General features: G+C 39.3%; 1 protein-coding gene across 32 annotated transcripts in view; it reads left to right on the forward strand.

Moving 5' to 3' along the window:
• The window catches only part of LOC103047288 (adhesion G protein-coupled receptor L3), a 365,140-nt gene that overhangs the window by 306,897 nt on the left and 40,033 nt on the right, over positions 1-18,210 (forward strand). For all 32 annotated transcript variants that reach the window (XM_049472032.1, XM_049472031.1, XM_049472044.1 and 29 more), the window contains 3 exons: positions 7,639-7,848; positions 14,689-14,909; positions 18,084-18,150. In XM_049472032.1, coding sequence (XP_049327989.1) covers positions 7,639-7,848; positions 14,689-14,909; positions 18,084-18,150 — 498 coding nt within the window. The remainder of the gene's footprint in view (positions 1-7,638; positions 7,849-14,688; positions 14,910-18,083; positions 18,151-18,210) is intronic.

Consider the following 18,210-nt stretch of genomic DNA (forward strand, 5'->3'; position numbering starts at 1 on the left):
TGTCAGTGTGTCTTTATGCTTTAATGCATTGGTCTCACTTTATTTTAAGTGTCTCTTGTAAATAAGGAATGAGCAATTACACAATAATTAATGAATTAATCCATGTAATTATTGACGACTTAAGATTGATGTTGATACACATGTATCCATTACATACAGCTATTTTCACATTACCTGTTCTACTGTAACCATACATATTTAACCACTAGTTACTGTGGTGTTGCAGGGATCATTATTATTTTTCTGATTAATCACAACAAAATTCTGTGATTAACTTCGATTAATTGCATTTGTTTTTCTACAATTATATGTAGAGTGGTGTCAATCAAAAATATAGTATGTACTTGTATGTTTGAGGGGAGATAAAGTCAATGTAGGGTGCTGGAAAAAAGAATGAATGATAAATTGGATTGTAAATGTCTCAGCTTGGTTGTGAGGATTTCTGAATTCAAACTTAAATTGATGATTAAATCTGAGGGATGAGGAGCAGGGCAGGAAAGCACGGGTCTGTGTTTGTGCGTGCGCTTGTGTGTGGGAAAGAGGCAGAGAGAGACAGAAAGAGAAAGACAGAGAGAGACAGCTCTCTGACCGGGTCTCAGCTGGAAGTTCAGAGCGTGCTATTCAATCGTTCAGCCAGACAACAGATCAAACTTGGTGCCTTAATTGTGTTAAAAAAAAAAATATTAACGCGTTACTGATTCTAAATTAATAGCGTGCGTTAACGCTCTAACGTTAACAGCCCCAGTAATTACACAGTTAATACAGAAAAATTGACCCAGTTACTGTGCTTTTAGGATAAGGTGTGTGTGTGTTTGTGTGTGTGCACGTGTGAGCAGTAGTATAGATTGGAATTTGTTTACTGTTTACTGAACCACATTGGGGCAGCAGAGCATTGATTCTGGGGTGATAGGTTGATACAGATAGGAAGATTAGTATGTGGGTGCTTTTGTGTGTGTTTGTGTGGGGGGCGGGGGTATCTTCATTTGCCCATTGATTTGCTGAGTCACAGCAGTTATTCTTCGTGTGTACACTTGTGTGTGTATGTATGTGTATAAAGTGTAAGTTTGTGCGTTTTGTGTATGTGTTTGTGATTTCTTTCTATTCATGAGTATCTGTGTGTCTTTATGGACACCTGTGTCTCTGTGTGTGTGTGTGTGTGTGTGTGTGTGTGTGTGTGTGTGTGAGAAGTGATTGCTGAGGACCCTCTGACTGTGTTGAACTGATTACATCATTAAAGGCTCAGTGGTAACTCAGACTGAATGTGACATTGTCCAATCAGCACAAGGGCAAACCCCATGCTCCCTTACTCACACACCACATACTGAACACACACACATACACAGACTATTATTGGTTTTGGTCCCCAGACTGACCACAGCAACATAACACCTGTACATGTGGAGCGTGACCGTGGAGTTAAATCAAGGGATTTTAAAAATTTCATTCATAAAACTCAACTGCTGAATGTGTTTATAAAGCTATGTTAACTACAGCTAGCCAGTTTTTACATAGTATACATGTAAATGGACTGTTCGACATTTTTTGTTTCAAAATCCTCCACACATTCTGAGGAGAGGTCAGGACTCCAGTCAGGCCAGTTCAATAGCTGTGCCTGGTCTTTTCTAAAGGCATCTTAAGCTAAGATCTCAATGCACGTGTCTCTTTTAATTCTTCCATCATAGAAGTGTACTTTAAACTTGTTGCTGTTAAGAGTCTAGACGGTCCTTTACCTCTTTAAACTAGAGCACACTGCATTCATTTCTATTAATAATTTTGTTCCAATTTTTTTTTGCCCATTTTCTCCCCAGTTTAGCCACTGGCTCTTTTTGAACTGCTGCTGATGCAGCATTACTGAGTGGTATCACAGCGCGCTCGGAGGAAAGCGCAACCACTCGGTTCTGATACATCAGCTCACAGATGCCTGGTGCTGATTAATATCACCCTTTTGGAGTGCTGTGGGGAGAGAGCATCATCTAATCAACCAGAGAGAGCATCGCCGGTCGGTAACCGATGGCAAGCTACATGTACAGGATTCGAACCGACGAGCTCCTGATCATAGTAGCAGTGCTTAGACCTCTGGACCACTCGGAGCCCCCCACACAGCATTCATTTCATATAAAAATAAGCTTTGTATTAATGATGAACTTCACTTGTGGACAGGGTTAACATAAGGCTGTTTTGCTGGGGTTAAGTTTAAGGTGATGGGCTGCCATTCATAATGAGGTGTTAATGTGATGTTATGAAACCCGGGTTGGGAAATTGGTGTGAATGATGGGATGTTCAGGAGTTGAGTCAAGCTTCCAAAGATACTAAATATATATATATATATATATATATATATCAGAAAGAAGCTGCTTAAGTTCTGAAGGTCGTGTTTTCCACTTGTTTGGAAGTCAGCTCTGTGTCCTATACTTTCAGCCCAGACTGCTTTTAGAAGGAGGCTCTCCAGGAGGCAATCAGAACGGAGCTCATTTACATGTCATTTACATATCAGTCTTAAAGGCACAGTTGCAGAATTCTCAGGGATGAAGGGAGATTGGGAAACAGTTGTGTAGAAATGAGTGAAGTCATCATCGATGGGTTTTATATTGTGTGTGTATGTGTGTGTGTGTGTGTGTGTGTGTGTGTGTGTGTGTGTGTGTGTGTGTGTGTGTGTGTGTGTGTGTTTGTGTGTGTGTGTAGTAGTAGTAGTAGTAGTGGCCTGCACGTATCTCTCAGAGTGATTATCTAAATGGGAGAATGTGAATAGAGGTTGAATGAATAATGCAGTAATGATGCTGCTGCAAAGAGTATACCTACACACCCACGTACACACACACACACAAACACACGCACATAAATGCTGTGATGAAGGGCTGCTGTGATTAATAGAGCTCTGCAGAGCTCTTTGTCAAGCTTGGAGAGGAGTACATATATGTGTGTTGGGGTGGTATAGACTGTGCAGCATCATTAAAACACAATAATGCTAAGTGTGTGTGTGTCTGAGAGAGAGAGAGAGAGAGAGAGAGAGAGAGAGAGAGAGAGAGAGAGAGAGAGGCCATCTCGGCCGTTAAAATAATCATTTTAAAAACAGAGGATCACAACAGCATATGGGTAAATAAATAAATAAATAAATAAATAAATAACCGTAAATCATTCCTCGCAGTTTAAAACTGAGGTGCAAAGCAGAGCTCATCATCTAAAACTGAGCACACAGCCTCACCACAACACCACACTGCCGTAAAAGTTATAAGATCCGACATACATTTGTAATAATTAAAATCAATTAAAACCCTGGATCTGACAAGTCTAGAGAGGATTGTTACTGCGTCGGTGTCAGCTGCTTGAGCCACTTTGTTCCTGCGACTAATGTAGATCGCCAACTTAGCCTGACCAAGGATAAAATTGAGTGAGAGTGTGAGAGTGAGAGTGAGACACAATAATGCTAAGTGTGTGTGTGTCTGAGAGAGAGAGAGAGAGAGAGAGAGAGAGAGAGAGAGAGAGAGAAAAAAAAGTAGAGAAAAAGAGACTAAAAAGGAAAGTGGAGTGAAGATAGAGCGAGCAAGAGGATAAAGAGATAGAAAGTGAGAGATTTAAAAAATGCAAGAGAGAGAGAGAGCAAGAGAAAAAGATGACAGAGAATGACAGAGAGAAAGAAGTATAGAAGGTTATGTTATAGAAGATTATGTGGAGAGAAAGAAATATAGGGAGTGGACGGCAGATGGAAGTATAGTATGAGAGGATTAAAAAGAAAGTGAGAGATGGAGAAAATAGAAGCTTAAAAGGAAAAGCATACAAATATAGCGAAAAGGGTGAAGGGAGGGACAATAGAAAAGCCAGATAGAGACAAAAAGAGATAGAAAAAGAGATCAGCTAGAGATGGAGGATGGAGAGAGGAAGGGAGAAAGTGAGAGAAAATATGGAGAGTGAAAGAGATGAAAAGAGAGAGTTGATAACGAATAAGAAATAACGGATATCTATAGAGCATAATAGAGCATGACTGAAAGAGAAGAAGAGAGAGAAAAAGAAAGTGATTGAAGGAAAAAGAGACAGAGAGTAAGAAAGAGAGAGCTGTATTTCTTCATTAGTTTCCCCAGTAGCAGGTTGAACCCCTGTAGGCATTCTACACACACACACACACACACACACACACACACACAGTCTGACTGATTCAACACCCTACTAAAGGGCCTTTCCACCACATTCAGATCTATATGTTTACATTGCAACACGTTTGTGTGTGTGTGTGTGTGTGTGTGTGTGTGTGTGGAATATAGATGCACAAGTTTCTATAGAGTCGAAGAGCACTGCCCTCCAAGTAAGTTTGGCTGAGTAGGCGTAATGCTTGATTTACTTACAGCTTTGCGTGTTCCACAACACACACACACACACACACACACACACATGTTTTAGGGTTTAGGAGGAGAGGAGATATACAGCACTAGGCCAAGTGGACCTGGGAGAGGAATTTATCTTATCTGAGTACTTTTTTTCAGACACACACACACACACACACACACACACACACACACCGAGTCTTATATGCTGTGTCTCCTGAGGCTGGAGGATAAATGTGTGTCATGACAAAAACAACAGCATCCTTTAAAAAAATATAAAAATAGTTCACTCTAAGACTGCAGCTCATTTGAAATAGTCTTATATCTTTTCTCTCGGTCACACATACACTCAGACATGCCAGAAATCATGGAACAAGAAAGAGCTACAGGATGTGCCAGAGTCACTTGCCTGAACACATTCTAGGACCATTCTAGACAGATCATGCCACTGGTCATGATCATTACCACCCAGTGTACTCACTGTCCACTGAGGATGGTAATGCCTACTATGATGTATACCTGATGCATCGGATCGAGGAATGTTAAATGTCCACACAATTTTAGAAATGGAATGCCCATCCCATCATATTGTTACCCACTCCAATCCGTTCTTACTGCCATTACACTAGCACTCTGGCTAGTGTTTAACCTCGGTCACAAGGTGACACCTCCCCTAAGGTAACACATCGTTTTACTCATCATCAGTTTGCACAGTGCTGTCCCAAGACTCTTTGAGTAAATATTAACATTAATTAACATTAATGGTTAATAATATAGTTGCATTTTTGCATCATTTTTTAGATATTGAACTCTCTCCAACATACAAACTGCCACAGTTCTACATCTTATCTACTTGAATCCCCCGCCAGAACGTCCAGATCACAGCACATGTCTGTGTCTTCAGTGTCCTCTTTTCGTAAAACGCATATGGTCACCCAAGCCTAATTCCAACCACAAGAACCATAAACAAAATAAAACAACAAAAAATGCTATTTTCAGTTTTAAAATAAATTATTATTATTTTATTATTATTATGAGAGAGAAGTATTTTTTGTCTCTCCAGGGTAGTATATATTTTTGTCTTATAAAATGAACAGACACACGTGAGCTGAATTAGCTGTGTTCTATCGTTTCTCTTCCCCTCGTTAATATTCATGAGCGGTGTTAGACTGAAATCACCAAGAGACACCGTTCAGTCCCCTAAGCTTTGCGGGATGCGTCCTGATATCAGTCATTCACTCGTTCCCTCAGTGAGCGGCCTCCGTAGGGACCCAGAGCGCGAGTCTGGGGGGAAATCAGAGCGCGTGCTGCTGCCCACTGAATCTAAGAGCTGCTTTAATAAATCATCGCCTCTGTGTCTCTGTCTGTAGTTGTCAGGTTTTATAAAGCTACAAAAGCTAATCCTACAGTCTGAGGAATGTTGAGGGAGTAGCAGAGAGCAGAAAGCTCACAGAAAACAAAATGCTAGTTTAAATAATTCATACAAATCTGAGCTCTTGTTTGTGTTTTATGCTAATGCTAACTGAGAATCATCCGCTTGTTTTGGATGGAGATGGAAGTGAATGCTGCTCATGCTAGGGTTTAGTTTTTTAGTGAAGCGGTGTGTGGCAGTGGGGGGTAGAGGATTTTTACAGTTTTATATAATTATGAGGTTAGTGAGCTAACGTTATTGGTATTGCTCCAATTGTTTTCATTAATTTTGTGATTTTTTTTCACTATTGCATACTTTTATTTAAAGGACTATAAAATAAATTATTATTGTTTGTTTGATAAATTATTCAGTCCTTTTATTTAAATATATATATATAAATATAAATATAAACCTAATCTGCATCTTATCTGCATCTGGTAGATAACTCATGGAAAATGAGAATAGTTTGAATAAATCTGTTATTTTGTATTGAGGAGCAAATGTAGTATGTTACGTTGATTTCAGAAGAGTTCTTCTAGATTAGCCATGTTAGCTACAAACAGACCAGACAAATATAAACTCTCTTAAAAAAGTTTAGATCTCTCGCCAGGTTGAATCTAAACCTCTTAAAAGTGGTGAGAAAAGAAACATGGTAGTAAATTGATCACTGTAATGGACTATTATGGCCTCCATACTGTAGAACAGTGCATTCAGCAAAAGACTGCCGCCTCAGTGAAGTGCTACAGGAGGCCATTCATACTGACTGTTATTAGGCTCTGTAACTCATCAGCCCCGGGGCTGAGTTCAGGCTTCATAGGTCTGTTTGTAGATCTGCTCGTGAATAATGACCCACAGATGGATTTTTCACTGCGCAGTTCATCTTAGAGCACTTGGAACTGTGCAATTTCCTGAAATTGTTCAATACGATTCAGATTTCCAGAAACTCGGCAATACTGTCTGTATTATCACTGAGCTGTGTCTCAGGTGCTCAGGTTTCTTCAGCTCATTCAGTATAATGATATTCTCAAGGGTTACTCTGACTCTAAGTGTGGGAGTGGAGGGAGACCAACATCCGCTACAGTTGGCAGCAGCCATACAGCAATGTACAGGGTAAACCAGTGTAAATCTAGAGCGTTATTTAGATTTGATTAGTTAAATGGGCAGGATAAATGACTGATAAAAATGTAGCTTACATCAGGAAATCAGTGTTAGTCAGTTTAGGCTAAAGTACATTTCCAATGACAGGTTTGTTTCAATTTTTGTTTTATGATTCAGAAAGTTTTTGTTTTGTGTTTTGGATTTTTTTGTGTATTTTGAAAATACGTTTTCTGATTATTCTTTAATTTTAAGTTCCAGAAAGGTTCTGTTTATTTAATAGAAGAAAGTCTTGTGTCTTTTGAAAAGTGACTTTTCATAGTTCAAAACATTTTTGAAAGTTTCCTTTTTACAGTCCTAAAAGTATCCTATATTAATTTTGGAAAGTTTGTTAGTTGCTCACAATTTGAAAAGTTTTCTTTTCTGGTTTTTGCAATTTAGAAAGTTTTTGTTTGGTGTTTTGAAAAGTTTCTTTCAGATTTTCACAATTTGGAAAGTTTCTGTTTAATTCAGAAAATGTTCAGTTTTGGCTTTTAGAAAGTGTTTATTTCACAGTTTGGAAAGTGTTTCATATCTACTGACCTAAACGTGTGTCCAGAAGCTAAATAAGATGCATAATAGCTGCCAAAGAAATAAATGAAATTCTTCATGCTTTTTTGAAATTTTAATATTTTAAGCCTCACACAAAAAAATATGTTCGTAATCCCTTCAAAAACAGCCACGTCTATTTGAAGCTGAGGTTTTATTCAGATACAGTGATTCATGTTACTCATCCCTCTCTCTCTCTCTCTCTCTCTCTCTCTTTTTCTGTAACAGAACGCTGACCCTGTGCATGACCTCCTGCTGGACGTGATCACGTGGGTGGGGATATTACTCTCCCTGGTGTGTCTGCTCATCTGCATCTTCACCTTCTGCTTCTTCCGCGGCCTGCAGAGTGACCGCAACACCATCCACAAAAACCTCTGCGTATCGCTCTTCATCGCTGAAACGCTCTTCCTCACCGGCATCAACCGCGCTGATCAGCCTGTAAGTTAACAACATGCACGCACACACACACACACATAATATATACATATTACAACAAATACAGAATAACACACACACACACATGAGGGGATCTTAGGTCAGAAACGGACCACTGAAGTAATCATACACCAGTGAGGTGGAGCTATTTCTAATGAAGTGGCCCTTCCACATATAAATATTTGTGTTTGGAGCTTTTCTGTCACTGTTTTTTCATGCACAGTTGAACACTGGCTGCCTCTTAGCAAATCACATTTGCATCAGGAGGAGCTCTGCTGTTGTTTACTCCTGTCTTGTTTATTGGTTATTTTACTTCGCTGGGCCTGTCGCTGCCACTGCAGGCTCAGTTGAGTTTTATGTAGCCAAGTTTGTGGTTTTCCATGTAAGTGTGTATGTGTGAGAGAGAGATTTTGCTCTGCTTAGAGGATAAATATGTTGTCCTCTTTATAACTCCAAATGAAACCCCACTCAGGATGGTAACATCAGCGGTTTTCACTGCATAAAAAATTCAGACGCATTACCGCCACATCTAGGCCCCCACTCCCATCCCCTCATCTCTGCTGCAGTTTCCCTTCTTTACTTTACTCCCACTCTAAGCTAAAGGAGCATGCTGCTTTCTACACAGAAATTCTGAGATTTATGCATTTTACATTTTGCTTCATTTACTACATTTACTTGCTGAGAAATTCACTTGGTATGACTAGACTTCAAATATATCACATTCATGTTAATGAAAAGTAAGTTATTAAGTGTTAATCTGTTATTTAAATCAGTACCTGCACATTTTTAAACTTCAGCTCTGTTCTGTTTTTAACCATTAAACAGCTGCAATATGCACAAAAAAACAGACTTAATTTAATAAATATGTAATTTCAGACTATAAACAAACATGAGAATTATTGATTATTTAAGTAACTATGGAAAAACAGACTGAAGAATGACACCAAATCAAACAACTGCTAAAACATGCTTGGTTCCCTTAGGTTGCCACTTGCATGATTCTAAAAAAAATACTGTAAAATTGAGCTTGGTCCTCGTAGATTGCCACTTGTATAATTTTTACGTAACAATAATTGCACAGTGGAGCCTACTTGCTGAAAAGTGCTTGGTCCCCGCAGATTGCCACTTTTACCTATATTCAAAGGCGTCCTAGAATGTAAAACTGCATTTATCTTGACATAGTTGAAGTATGACAGCTCGGCACATGAAAGTGGCCAACCAAGCTGTGGTTTCAGGAAGTCAGTGAGCAAGTAAACAGGTGCTAGGCTAAAACCTAAATCATGCCATCATCCCTTTCTCACAACTTATCCAGAGAACATAATAATTGCATGAACACTATCCAGAAGTAACGTAGGGATGCATTAAATAAAGTAAAAAAAATGTTGGGCTGAATACTAAACAAAATTAAATATTAGGCCAATGGCAGAATACCAAATGCCGAACACTGAACATACTCAGTTTTCATCCATTTTCTAATAAAACAGCCATTTCTGGGTAATTCTCTGACATTAAAAATGGCCTCACACAGATGACATGTTAGCTGTGTTTACAAAGTGTGCCCTCTTCATGCTGGTAGCGTTCTAATTGCATCACCATTATTTTTTTGCCATTTTCAACCAAATAGTTTTGCTGCATCCCTACAAAAAAACAATAATTTTAAATAAATATAAATAATATAATAAATGCATGTGTTGGCTTTTTTATTGTGCATTATTTTTCTTGCATACAAATAGTGTAGTCATAGCAGTACTAAATGTAAAAGGGTCGGTGGAAAGCTCTGCTGCTGCTGAGTTTGCTCAGCTGAGAACTAGCCGGATTGATTTGTGCTTGTTGCTGACATGGTTTAGCAGCGGGAGCTATAGAACGAGGGCTGTTAAACTCAATTGAGAATCTACAGAGCGAAGAGTGCGATCTGATCAGGACTTTATTTACATCATGTACCCTCCACGCTCTGAGTGAATGGACTGATGCCCGGCCCACACAGCTCACAGTAACCGTTAGCAGTGGAGTAATCAGTTGAATCTGCTGTAACGTGTGGGGTCTATCACATGTTTACTCTGCTTAGGGCTTTAGAAACTCTGAGTAACAGATACAGTAACTGCAAAGCTCTTGCTAATTGGTGGATGGTTTATGTGCTTGGTTGGGTGTTTCTAGTGTATCTGTATTATAGTGACATGAAAAGAGTTTGTAGACATTTGCATTCAGTCCATTCTTATGTGGGAAAACTTTGGTCAGTACTGTATATAAATCTACACTGCTCAAAAAAATAAAGGGAACACTCAAATAACACATCCTAGATCTGAATGAATGAAATATTCTCATTGAATACTTTGTTCTGTACAAAGTTGAATGTGCTGACAACAAAATCACACAAAAATCATCAATGGAAATCAAATTTATTAACCAATGGAGGCCTGGATTTGGAGCCACACACAAAATTAAAGTGAAAAAACACACTACATGCTGATCCAACTTTAATGTAATGTCCTTAAAACAAGTCAAAATGAGGCTCAGTATTGTGTGTGGCCTACACGTGCCTGTATGACCTCCCTACAACGCCTGGGCATGCTCCTGATGAGGTGGCGGATGGTCTCCTGAGGGATCTCCTCCCAGACCTGGACTAAAGCATCCGCCAACTCCTGGACAGTCTGTGGTGCAACGTGACGTTGGTGGATGGAGCGAGACATGATGTCCCAGATGTGCTCAATCGGATTCAGGTCTGGGGAACGGGCGGGCCAGTCCATAGCTTCAATGCCTTCATCTTGCAGGAACTGCTGACACACTCCAGCCACATGAGGTCTAGCATTGTCCTGCATTAGGAGGAACCCAGGGCCAACCGCACCAGCATATGGTCTCACAAGGGGTCTGAGGATCTCATCTCGGTACCTAATGGCAGTCAGGCTACCTCTGGTGAGCACATGGAGGGCTGTGCGGCCCTCCAAAGAAATGCCACCCCACACCATTACTGACCCACTGCCAAACCGGTCATGCTGAAGGATGTTGCAGGCTGCAGACCGCTCTCCACGGCGTCTCCAGACTCTGTCACGTCTGTCATGTGCTCAGTGTGAACCTGCTTTCATCTGTGAAGAGCACAAGGTGCCAGTGGCGAATTTGCCAATCCTGGTGTTCTCTGGCAAATGCCAAGCGTCCTGCACGGTGTTGGGCTGTGAGCACAACCCCCATCTGTGGACGTCGGGCCCTCATACCATCCTCATGGAGTCGGTTTCTAACCGTTTGTGCAGACACATGCACATTTGTGGCCTGCTGGAGGTCATTTTGCAGGGCTCTGGCAGTGCTCCTCCTGTTCCTTCTTGCACAAAGGCGGAGGTAGCGGTCCTGCTGCTGGGTTGTTGCCCTCCTACGGCCTCCTCCACGTCTCCTGGTGTACTGGCCTGTCCCCTGGTAGCGCCTCCAGCCTCTGGACACTACGCTGACAGACACAGCAAACCTTCTTGCCACAGCTCGCATTGATGTGCCATCCTGGATGAGCTGCACTACCTGAGCCACTTGTGTGGGTTGTAGAGTCAGTCTCATGCTACCACGAGTGTGAAAGCACCACCAACATTCAAAACTGACCAAAACATCAGCCAGACAGCATAGGTTCTGAGAAGTGGTCTGTGGTCCCCACCTGCAGAACCACTCCTTTATTGAGTGTGTCTTGCTAATTGCCAATAATTTCCACCTGTTGTCTATTCCATTTGCACAACAGCAGGTGAAATTGATTGTCAATCAGTGTTGCTTCCTAAGTGGACAACTTAATTTCACAGAAGTGAAATTGGAGTTATATTGTGTTATTTGAGTGTTCCCTTTATTTTTTTGAGCAGTGTAATATAAACAACATTTAATTAAGTAACTATGTAATAATAGTTCTGTTGTAGAACTAGTCTAGTTCAGTAGTCTTTTTTAAAAGGTTGCTCAATTCAATTCATTCCAATGGGAGACATTAGTTTAAAAACAGTTGCTATGCAGAAATGAGCAATACATCCAACCAAACAAGCCTGTAAACAAGCCTGAATCACACTTTCAGATTTTAGCTATGTTAGCTATGTACGTCTATGGCAAAAAAAACAAGGTTATAAATTGGCTTATAAAACTTCATCTGAGCATTTTGCACATGAAACAAAGCCACATACTTACAATCTATACATCAAATAACAACTAAAATACTTAATAAATGCATTTGTTGCAATTCCAATGGGGGGAATAATTTTAACATTTGTTGATATGCAGAAATGAACAATGAATCCAATCAAATGAGTGTATATAAGCCTAAATTACAGATTCCAGCAATGCATCCAATCATAAGGCTGTATACAAGCCTGAAAAAAAGTTTAATTACATCTATAAATATATTTCTCTCTCTTTCTCTCCTTCACTCTCTCTCTCTGTCTCTCTCCTCCCTCGTGCCCCTGTCTCTCGTCCCTTGGTCAGGTTTCTGTACAGCAGTAATTGGTCAGTGTCTGTGTTCTCCTGCTGTGTAAATAAACTCTGTGGGTCTCTACAGGACACAACGGGGTTAAACAGTGCAGGTCAGGGTTAAACTCCAGGGGAGCAGATTTCATTATAAACCCCACTGGGGGTGTACACACCTCCCCCATAGAGAAGCCTTCACCTCTCTGATACACACACACACACACACACACACACACACACACACTATCTGGCTGCATTCACATTACACTTTTCATTCTTGATTTCTGCCTCAGTGGTTCACATATGTTTGAATGTTCTGTTCAAAACAGCTAAAACAAAAAGGTTTCTGCAGTCTGAGTCATGTCCAAGATTCTGGGATAAGTTCACATTTGAAAGTGGAATACAGATTGAATCCACATGTCTAAGTGACCTTCAATCTAGTTTCAATTAGATAATAGATAATAGATAATTAGAAAATGTAATCCAATTAAATTAAATCTAATTAAATCCACACTTGTACATAGTTTAAATGTTGATTGAATTTACATTTGCTAGTGGCTTTACATCTAATTCAAATCATTTCTTCCCTACTGAACTGAATTCACAGTTTTTGAAGGTTTAAATGTTAACTCTACTAGACATTTGAATCAGATTAAATCCACACTTGTTAGTGGTTTCAAATGCAGTTTGGATGCACATTAGAAAGCGGCTTCAAATTCACTTCCTGACTGAATCTACATTTATAAATGGTTTTAAACCTTATTCATATTAGATTTCTAATCCAATTTATTCGACATTTGTGAAAAAATCTAATTTAAATCAGATCTAGCCCATCATATTAAAATCTGCACTTGTGAGTGATTTCCAATTAGATTGAAATCATATCTATCCACGTCATTGTTTAATTTCTTTATTCGGGCAAATCTTTTGAGCCAGAACAGTTTTGTACAGTTTGCCTTCAGTTTAAAAGCAAATACCTAATTTAAATCAGATAAACCAGATAAATAGATAAGAGCATGCCATCATCATAAAACAACACACACACAAACACGTTTACAGTTTTGACATGCTTTTTTACTATTTTAGTTTTCCTTTGAAGTGAAGCAGTGCCTGATCACCTAATCATCAGTGTCTGTCAGGCTCTGTTAAGCTTCCTGCTGAACTTCCACAAGCTCACTCATTCACACCACTGCCTTCTAATCTCTAGAGAGACTCTTCCGATACAGTGGCTGTGTGTGCTGAGAGGAATCCAGCATTAGACAGCGGCTTAGTAAACTCTAACTGCATCTGCACAAACAATCCAAGCACATCATCTGTTGTTATTATTTTTACTTTCTTTATTGTTTACCACAAACAGTAATCAGTAAACCATGGCTGGATTGAAATTCCTGCACTTTAACACCAGTACACTCAAAATCACACATGGATGCTTATTGCTTTTAATAAGAGTAAAAATAATAAGCCCCGCTCTTGTTATTCCGTTATTAGTTTACACTGTTCTGCTGTTTTTATTCTGCCTTTATTTATGCAAAGACGTTTGCCTTTGAATAACAAATACATTCTATAAATAAACCTCCCTTACTGATAAACCTTAAACCATTTAGTTCTGTAATTACTGCCGGTTATTCTCTAACCACTGTGAATTGTTCAGAAACTAATATGAATTGTTCAGTAGCTATTATTAATTAATCTATAACCACTATGAAGTGTTTATATATTTTTCATTTATTTAGTATTTTCTGTGAATTAATCACTGACCACTATAAATTGTTCAGTAACTTGTAGGAACTATCCAATATTCGTAAGGACTTAACCCATAGCCACTATGAATTGTTCAGTACTTAGTAGGAATTATCCAGTATCTATGAGGAATTAACCCAAAGCCACTATGAATTGTTTAGTAACCAGTAGCAATAATTCTGCCAATACTATGAATTAATAATTAGTTTATTTATGTTTATCGTTCATATTGGTAGCAGAGCTTTTGAATCAATTTCAGTTTCATTGGGTTAACTAAAAAGGTTGCTAAAAAAGATTCTATTTGTAAACTGTGTTCTGGTCAGCCTTATACTGAAAAGCCCTGTCAGGCATTGGTTTGCATTAAAGTGTGTGTATAGATACAAGTGCCTTGTAAATCTGTAATGCGCTGGACATGTGTTGGATATGTTACTCTAATGGATGTGTGCCATGTGTGATTGATGTGTTTTAAATTTCATTGTTTTAATGTGATTAAGAACACAAGGGAAATGCACACCATCCATCAGTGTCCACTTAGCCTGACGGCTTTAGGGTTTACAGTGTGCACACATCTGTGTATGTGTGTGTGTGGGGGCTCTGTCCAATTCACTGCCACCAATAATCAAGACTGTTAACTTCTTCTATTGAACCTTCTTGTAAGTGTATTAATGTGTGTGTGTGTGTGTGTTTCAGATTGCCTGTGCTGTGTTTGCGGCCCTGCTGCATTTCTTCTTCCTGGCAGCGTTCACCTGGATGTTTCTGGAGGGTGTTCAGCTCTACATCATGCTGGTGGAGGTGTTTGAAAGCGAACACTCGAGGAAGCGTTATTTTTACCTGACTGGATATGGCATTCCCGCACTCATAGTGGCGGTTTCTGCTGCGGTGGACTACAGGAGCTACGGGACAGAGAGAGTGTGAGTACTTTATAGAGCATAGAGCAGAAAGAGCAAACACTTTAAAAAATATAATAGAAAAATAAATAAATAAATAAATAAAATGTTATATACTACCTGTCAGAAGAGGGGCAGGTCTTTAACTTTCCTTACTCCACAGTGTCACATGTATAGGAAATACTTTATAGCAGGCGTTGCCCCTCACAGTGGACAGTGCAGTGGATGATTGTGATCGGCAGCTTCTGGCTAAAATGTCCATGCATACAGTCAAGCGACTCTGGCAGAAAAGACATCCACATTAAATGCAGGTGCCTCCACACACATCCCATAGGTCAGTACAGCGTTCTTTAGCCCCCGTGGAACAAGGCAAAAGTCATATGACACAATACTCTAGTTCCTGTCCCGTGAGTATGAGAAGCACTGTCTCTCTATACTACAAAACCAGCAATACTCTCTCTCTCTCACACACACCTGTTTCCATTAATGACACAATTTTTAAAGCCCAACAGAACCAAAGGGAGGTAATGATCAGATTGCCAACTTTACTATTACACTCACTCTCTCTCTAACTCTCTCTGACACACACAAACACACACACACACACACACACACACACAAACTTGTGCATACATTATATAAACAAAAGTATTGGGCCACCTGCTAATGTATTGTTTATTCAAAAATTACATGTATTAAAATTAGTTTATTTTGAGTCTGTACTCTCCAGGAAACATTTCCTACTAGATTCTGGAGCATTGATCTGAGGATTTTATTGCATTTAGTGACACTAGAGTTAGTGATATCAGGATGCTTTATACTCACAATCCGACCTCATCCCTAACTCCCTAATGAAGATTATCATTCCAGTGAACACAGGTCCTTAGCTCCATAGTGATCTTAATTCTGGAGGGGCTTTATATGCCTTTATTCCAAGCCTGGCATTGGACAGGTTCCCATTAGGTTCATGATTATCTGCTCCATATAGTCCTATTATCCATCCAGATAGTGTGTGTGTGTGTGCTTTTGCACTTCTGTGTCCGCAATTAGTACAAATTAAAGTACCAGAATGCAGCATTCATTAAAAAGGGCGTCGACAAACATTTGGACATATTGGGTGTTTCCACTATGTTCAGGCATGCTGTTGAAATAGGATAGAATCGCACTGTAGAATAGAAAAATAGAAGAAAGGTTTTCTGCTGAGTGTAGTGCAACACACACACACACACACGCTCTCTCTCTGTCTCTCACACACACTGAAAAAACATTAAGTCAGAGACAAAAATAGAAAGATAGAAGCATAAACTGTCACAGCACAAAGGCAGGGGCTTGTAGCACACACACTCTCACTCTCTCTCTCTCACTCTCTCTTACTCAAACACACACACTGCTAACACTCCCTTAAATTCTCCTTCTCTGATCTGTATTCAACATAACTCATAATAACTGCTTAACATGACTTTGAAGATGTATTTCAGCTGGCAGTAAAGAGGAGTTTGTATGTTCTGTTTGTGTGGGTGTGTGTGTGTGTGTGTGTCGCACATGTGCATGAACACACTTTGATCATCTACTACACTTCCATTCCTTTTGTTCAAAACCGTTCTTGTGAATGATTCATATCTCGACCAAAGAGAAAGAGAAGGTCTGTGTTCTTCTCTATTGTATATTTATAGACTCTGCTTTGGCTGCATGATTTCACTGTATGGGGCCTGCCTTTAATGCCACCACAAAAATCTGTGTCTTTAAATATAATGAATAATATATGCTCCACATTACAATTGACTGAAAAATTTACGTTGGCTAAGAGTTGCTTGGTTAGAGTTCATTTAGGGTGTGTTCACATTATAAGCCTCCATAATCAGTTTCAGTTTTTGTCCTGACAGTTTACATTTTCCCCAAAAAGTGGCCTGCAACACATTTACATATTGATACGTCTATGTGCCTCACTTCTGTTATTTTGCTGTGCTAAATTCCACCTCCTCGTCAGAATACAACTCTGATATTTGTTGTTTAAAAAAAAAAACATGTCTAGGCTTCTACACATCTTTTTTTTTCTTTTACATTATTGCACAACACTTCTATTGGGTTAAAGTCTGGAAATGGAATTGACCAGGCCTTATTATGCACTATTCTTTGAAATAACTTGTGTGCTTAGTAAAGTCTGAGCTTGAGTATACAGACTGATCTTTTGATGACACAATTTAGAATTAATTGGTCCATTAGTAAGTTTTCTTATTTTGAAGGTAGCAAAAAACAGATATAAACCAATAACACTGCCATCCTCATGATTATCAGTTGAAATGGGATTTTGACAGTTTTGGACAAACATAATTTTGAAGTAAAATGTTCTTATATGTGTATGCATTTGTTTTTATGGCAGAATTACTGTACAGCTATGTGGAATTACTTAATCTTTAAAAAAAAAAAATTGTAAATTTCCATATTTGGAGAAATCTAAGTTTATATTACTTTCTTTCTGCATTTCAGAGATCTTGAATTCGATTTTTTGATGCTGAAAATGTATTAATAGGTACTTAGGTGATATCTAATTAGAATTTTGGTTACGCATTACAGCATTGAACATAGCATTACAGGGATCTTAAATTAATGTAGAAATGCGTAGTAAAACTCTTCTTGTTGACCTCTGATATTCAGATTTCACTCAGGGATCTTGAATTTTAGTTTTTACAAGTAAAAATTGAGTTATGGCTTGTAGACTTAAAAGACTGGCCATACAATTGTCTGTAATTTTCAATGAAGCTAATTGGCTCTGTGTAGAGTTCTGTTAAACTACAGACAATTATCAGTGTATAGAGTTGTTGGGAAAGCTGTGTAGAATTGTGTGAAGCTGCAATTATCCAATTGTGAAGTGATGAGCGATGCGCTGTGTGTCAGGGCAGTGTGTGTGTGTGTGTCAGTGTGTGGAGGAGGATTTGGTGGGAGTGATGGCGGCTCTAATGCAGCGGAAATTAGCGGCTGAATAATTTAATGAGCGCTCATGTATCAGCCCCGTGTGGGGGTTCACGTGGCAAGAGAAAAACTCTGAGCCTTTCCAACTGCCTACTGATCTGAACTCTATCACACACACACACACACACACACACATGCTCGCACACACTCACAGAAGGCTGTGGGTTGGTGGGGGTTGCCAGGTTGAACACTAATCCTTTTTTTTTTTTCTTTCTTTCTTTTCTTCAGGTGCTGGTTGCGTTTAGACACATACTTCATCTGGAGTTTTATTGGGCCTGCCACCCTCATCATCATGGTAAACAGCTGTTAATTAACCCAGTGAATTAGCATACAGATCCCATAATTCCCTTTAATG

Source organism: Astyanax mexicanus, chromosome 25 (assembly GCF_023375975.1).
Source record: "Astyanax mexicanus isolate ESR-SI-001 chromosome 25, AstMex3_surface, whole genome shotgun sequence".
NCBI lineage: Eukaryota > Metazoa > Chordata > Actinopteri > Characiformes > Acestrorhamphidae > Astyanax > Astyanax mexicanus.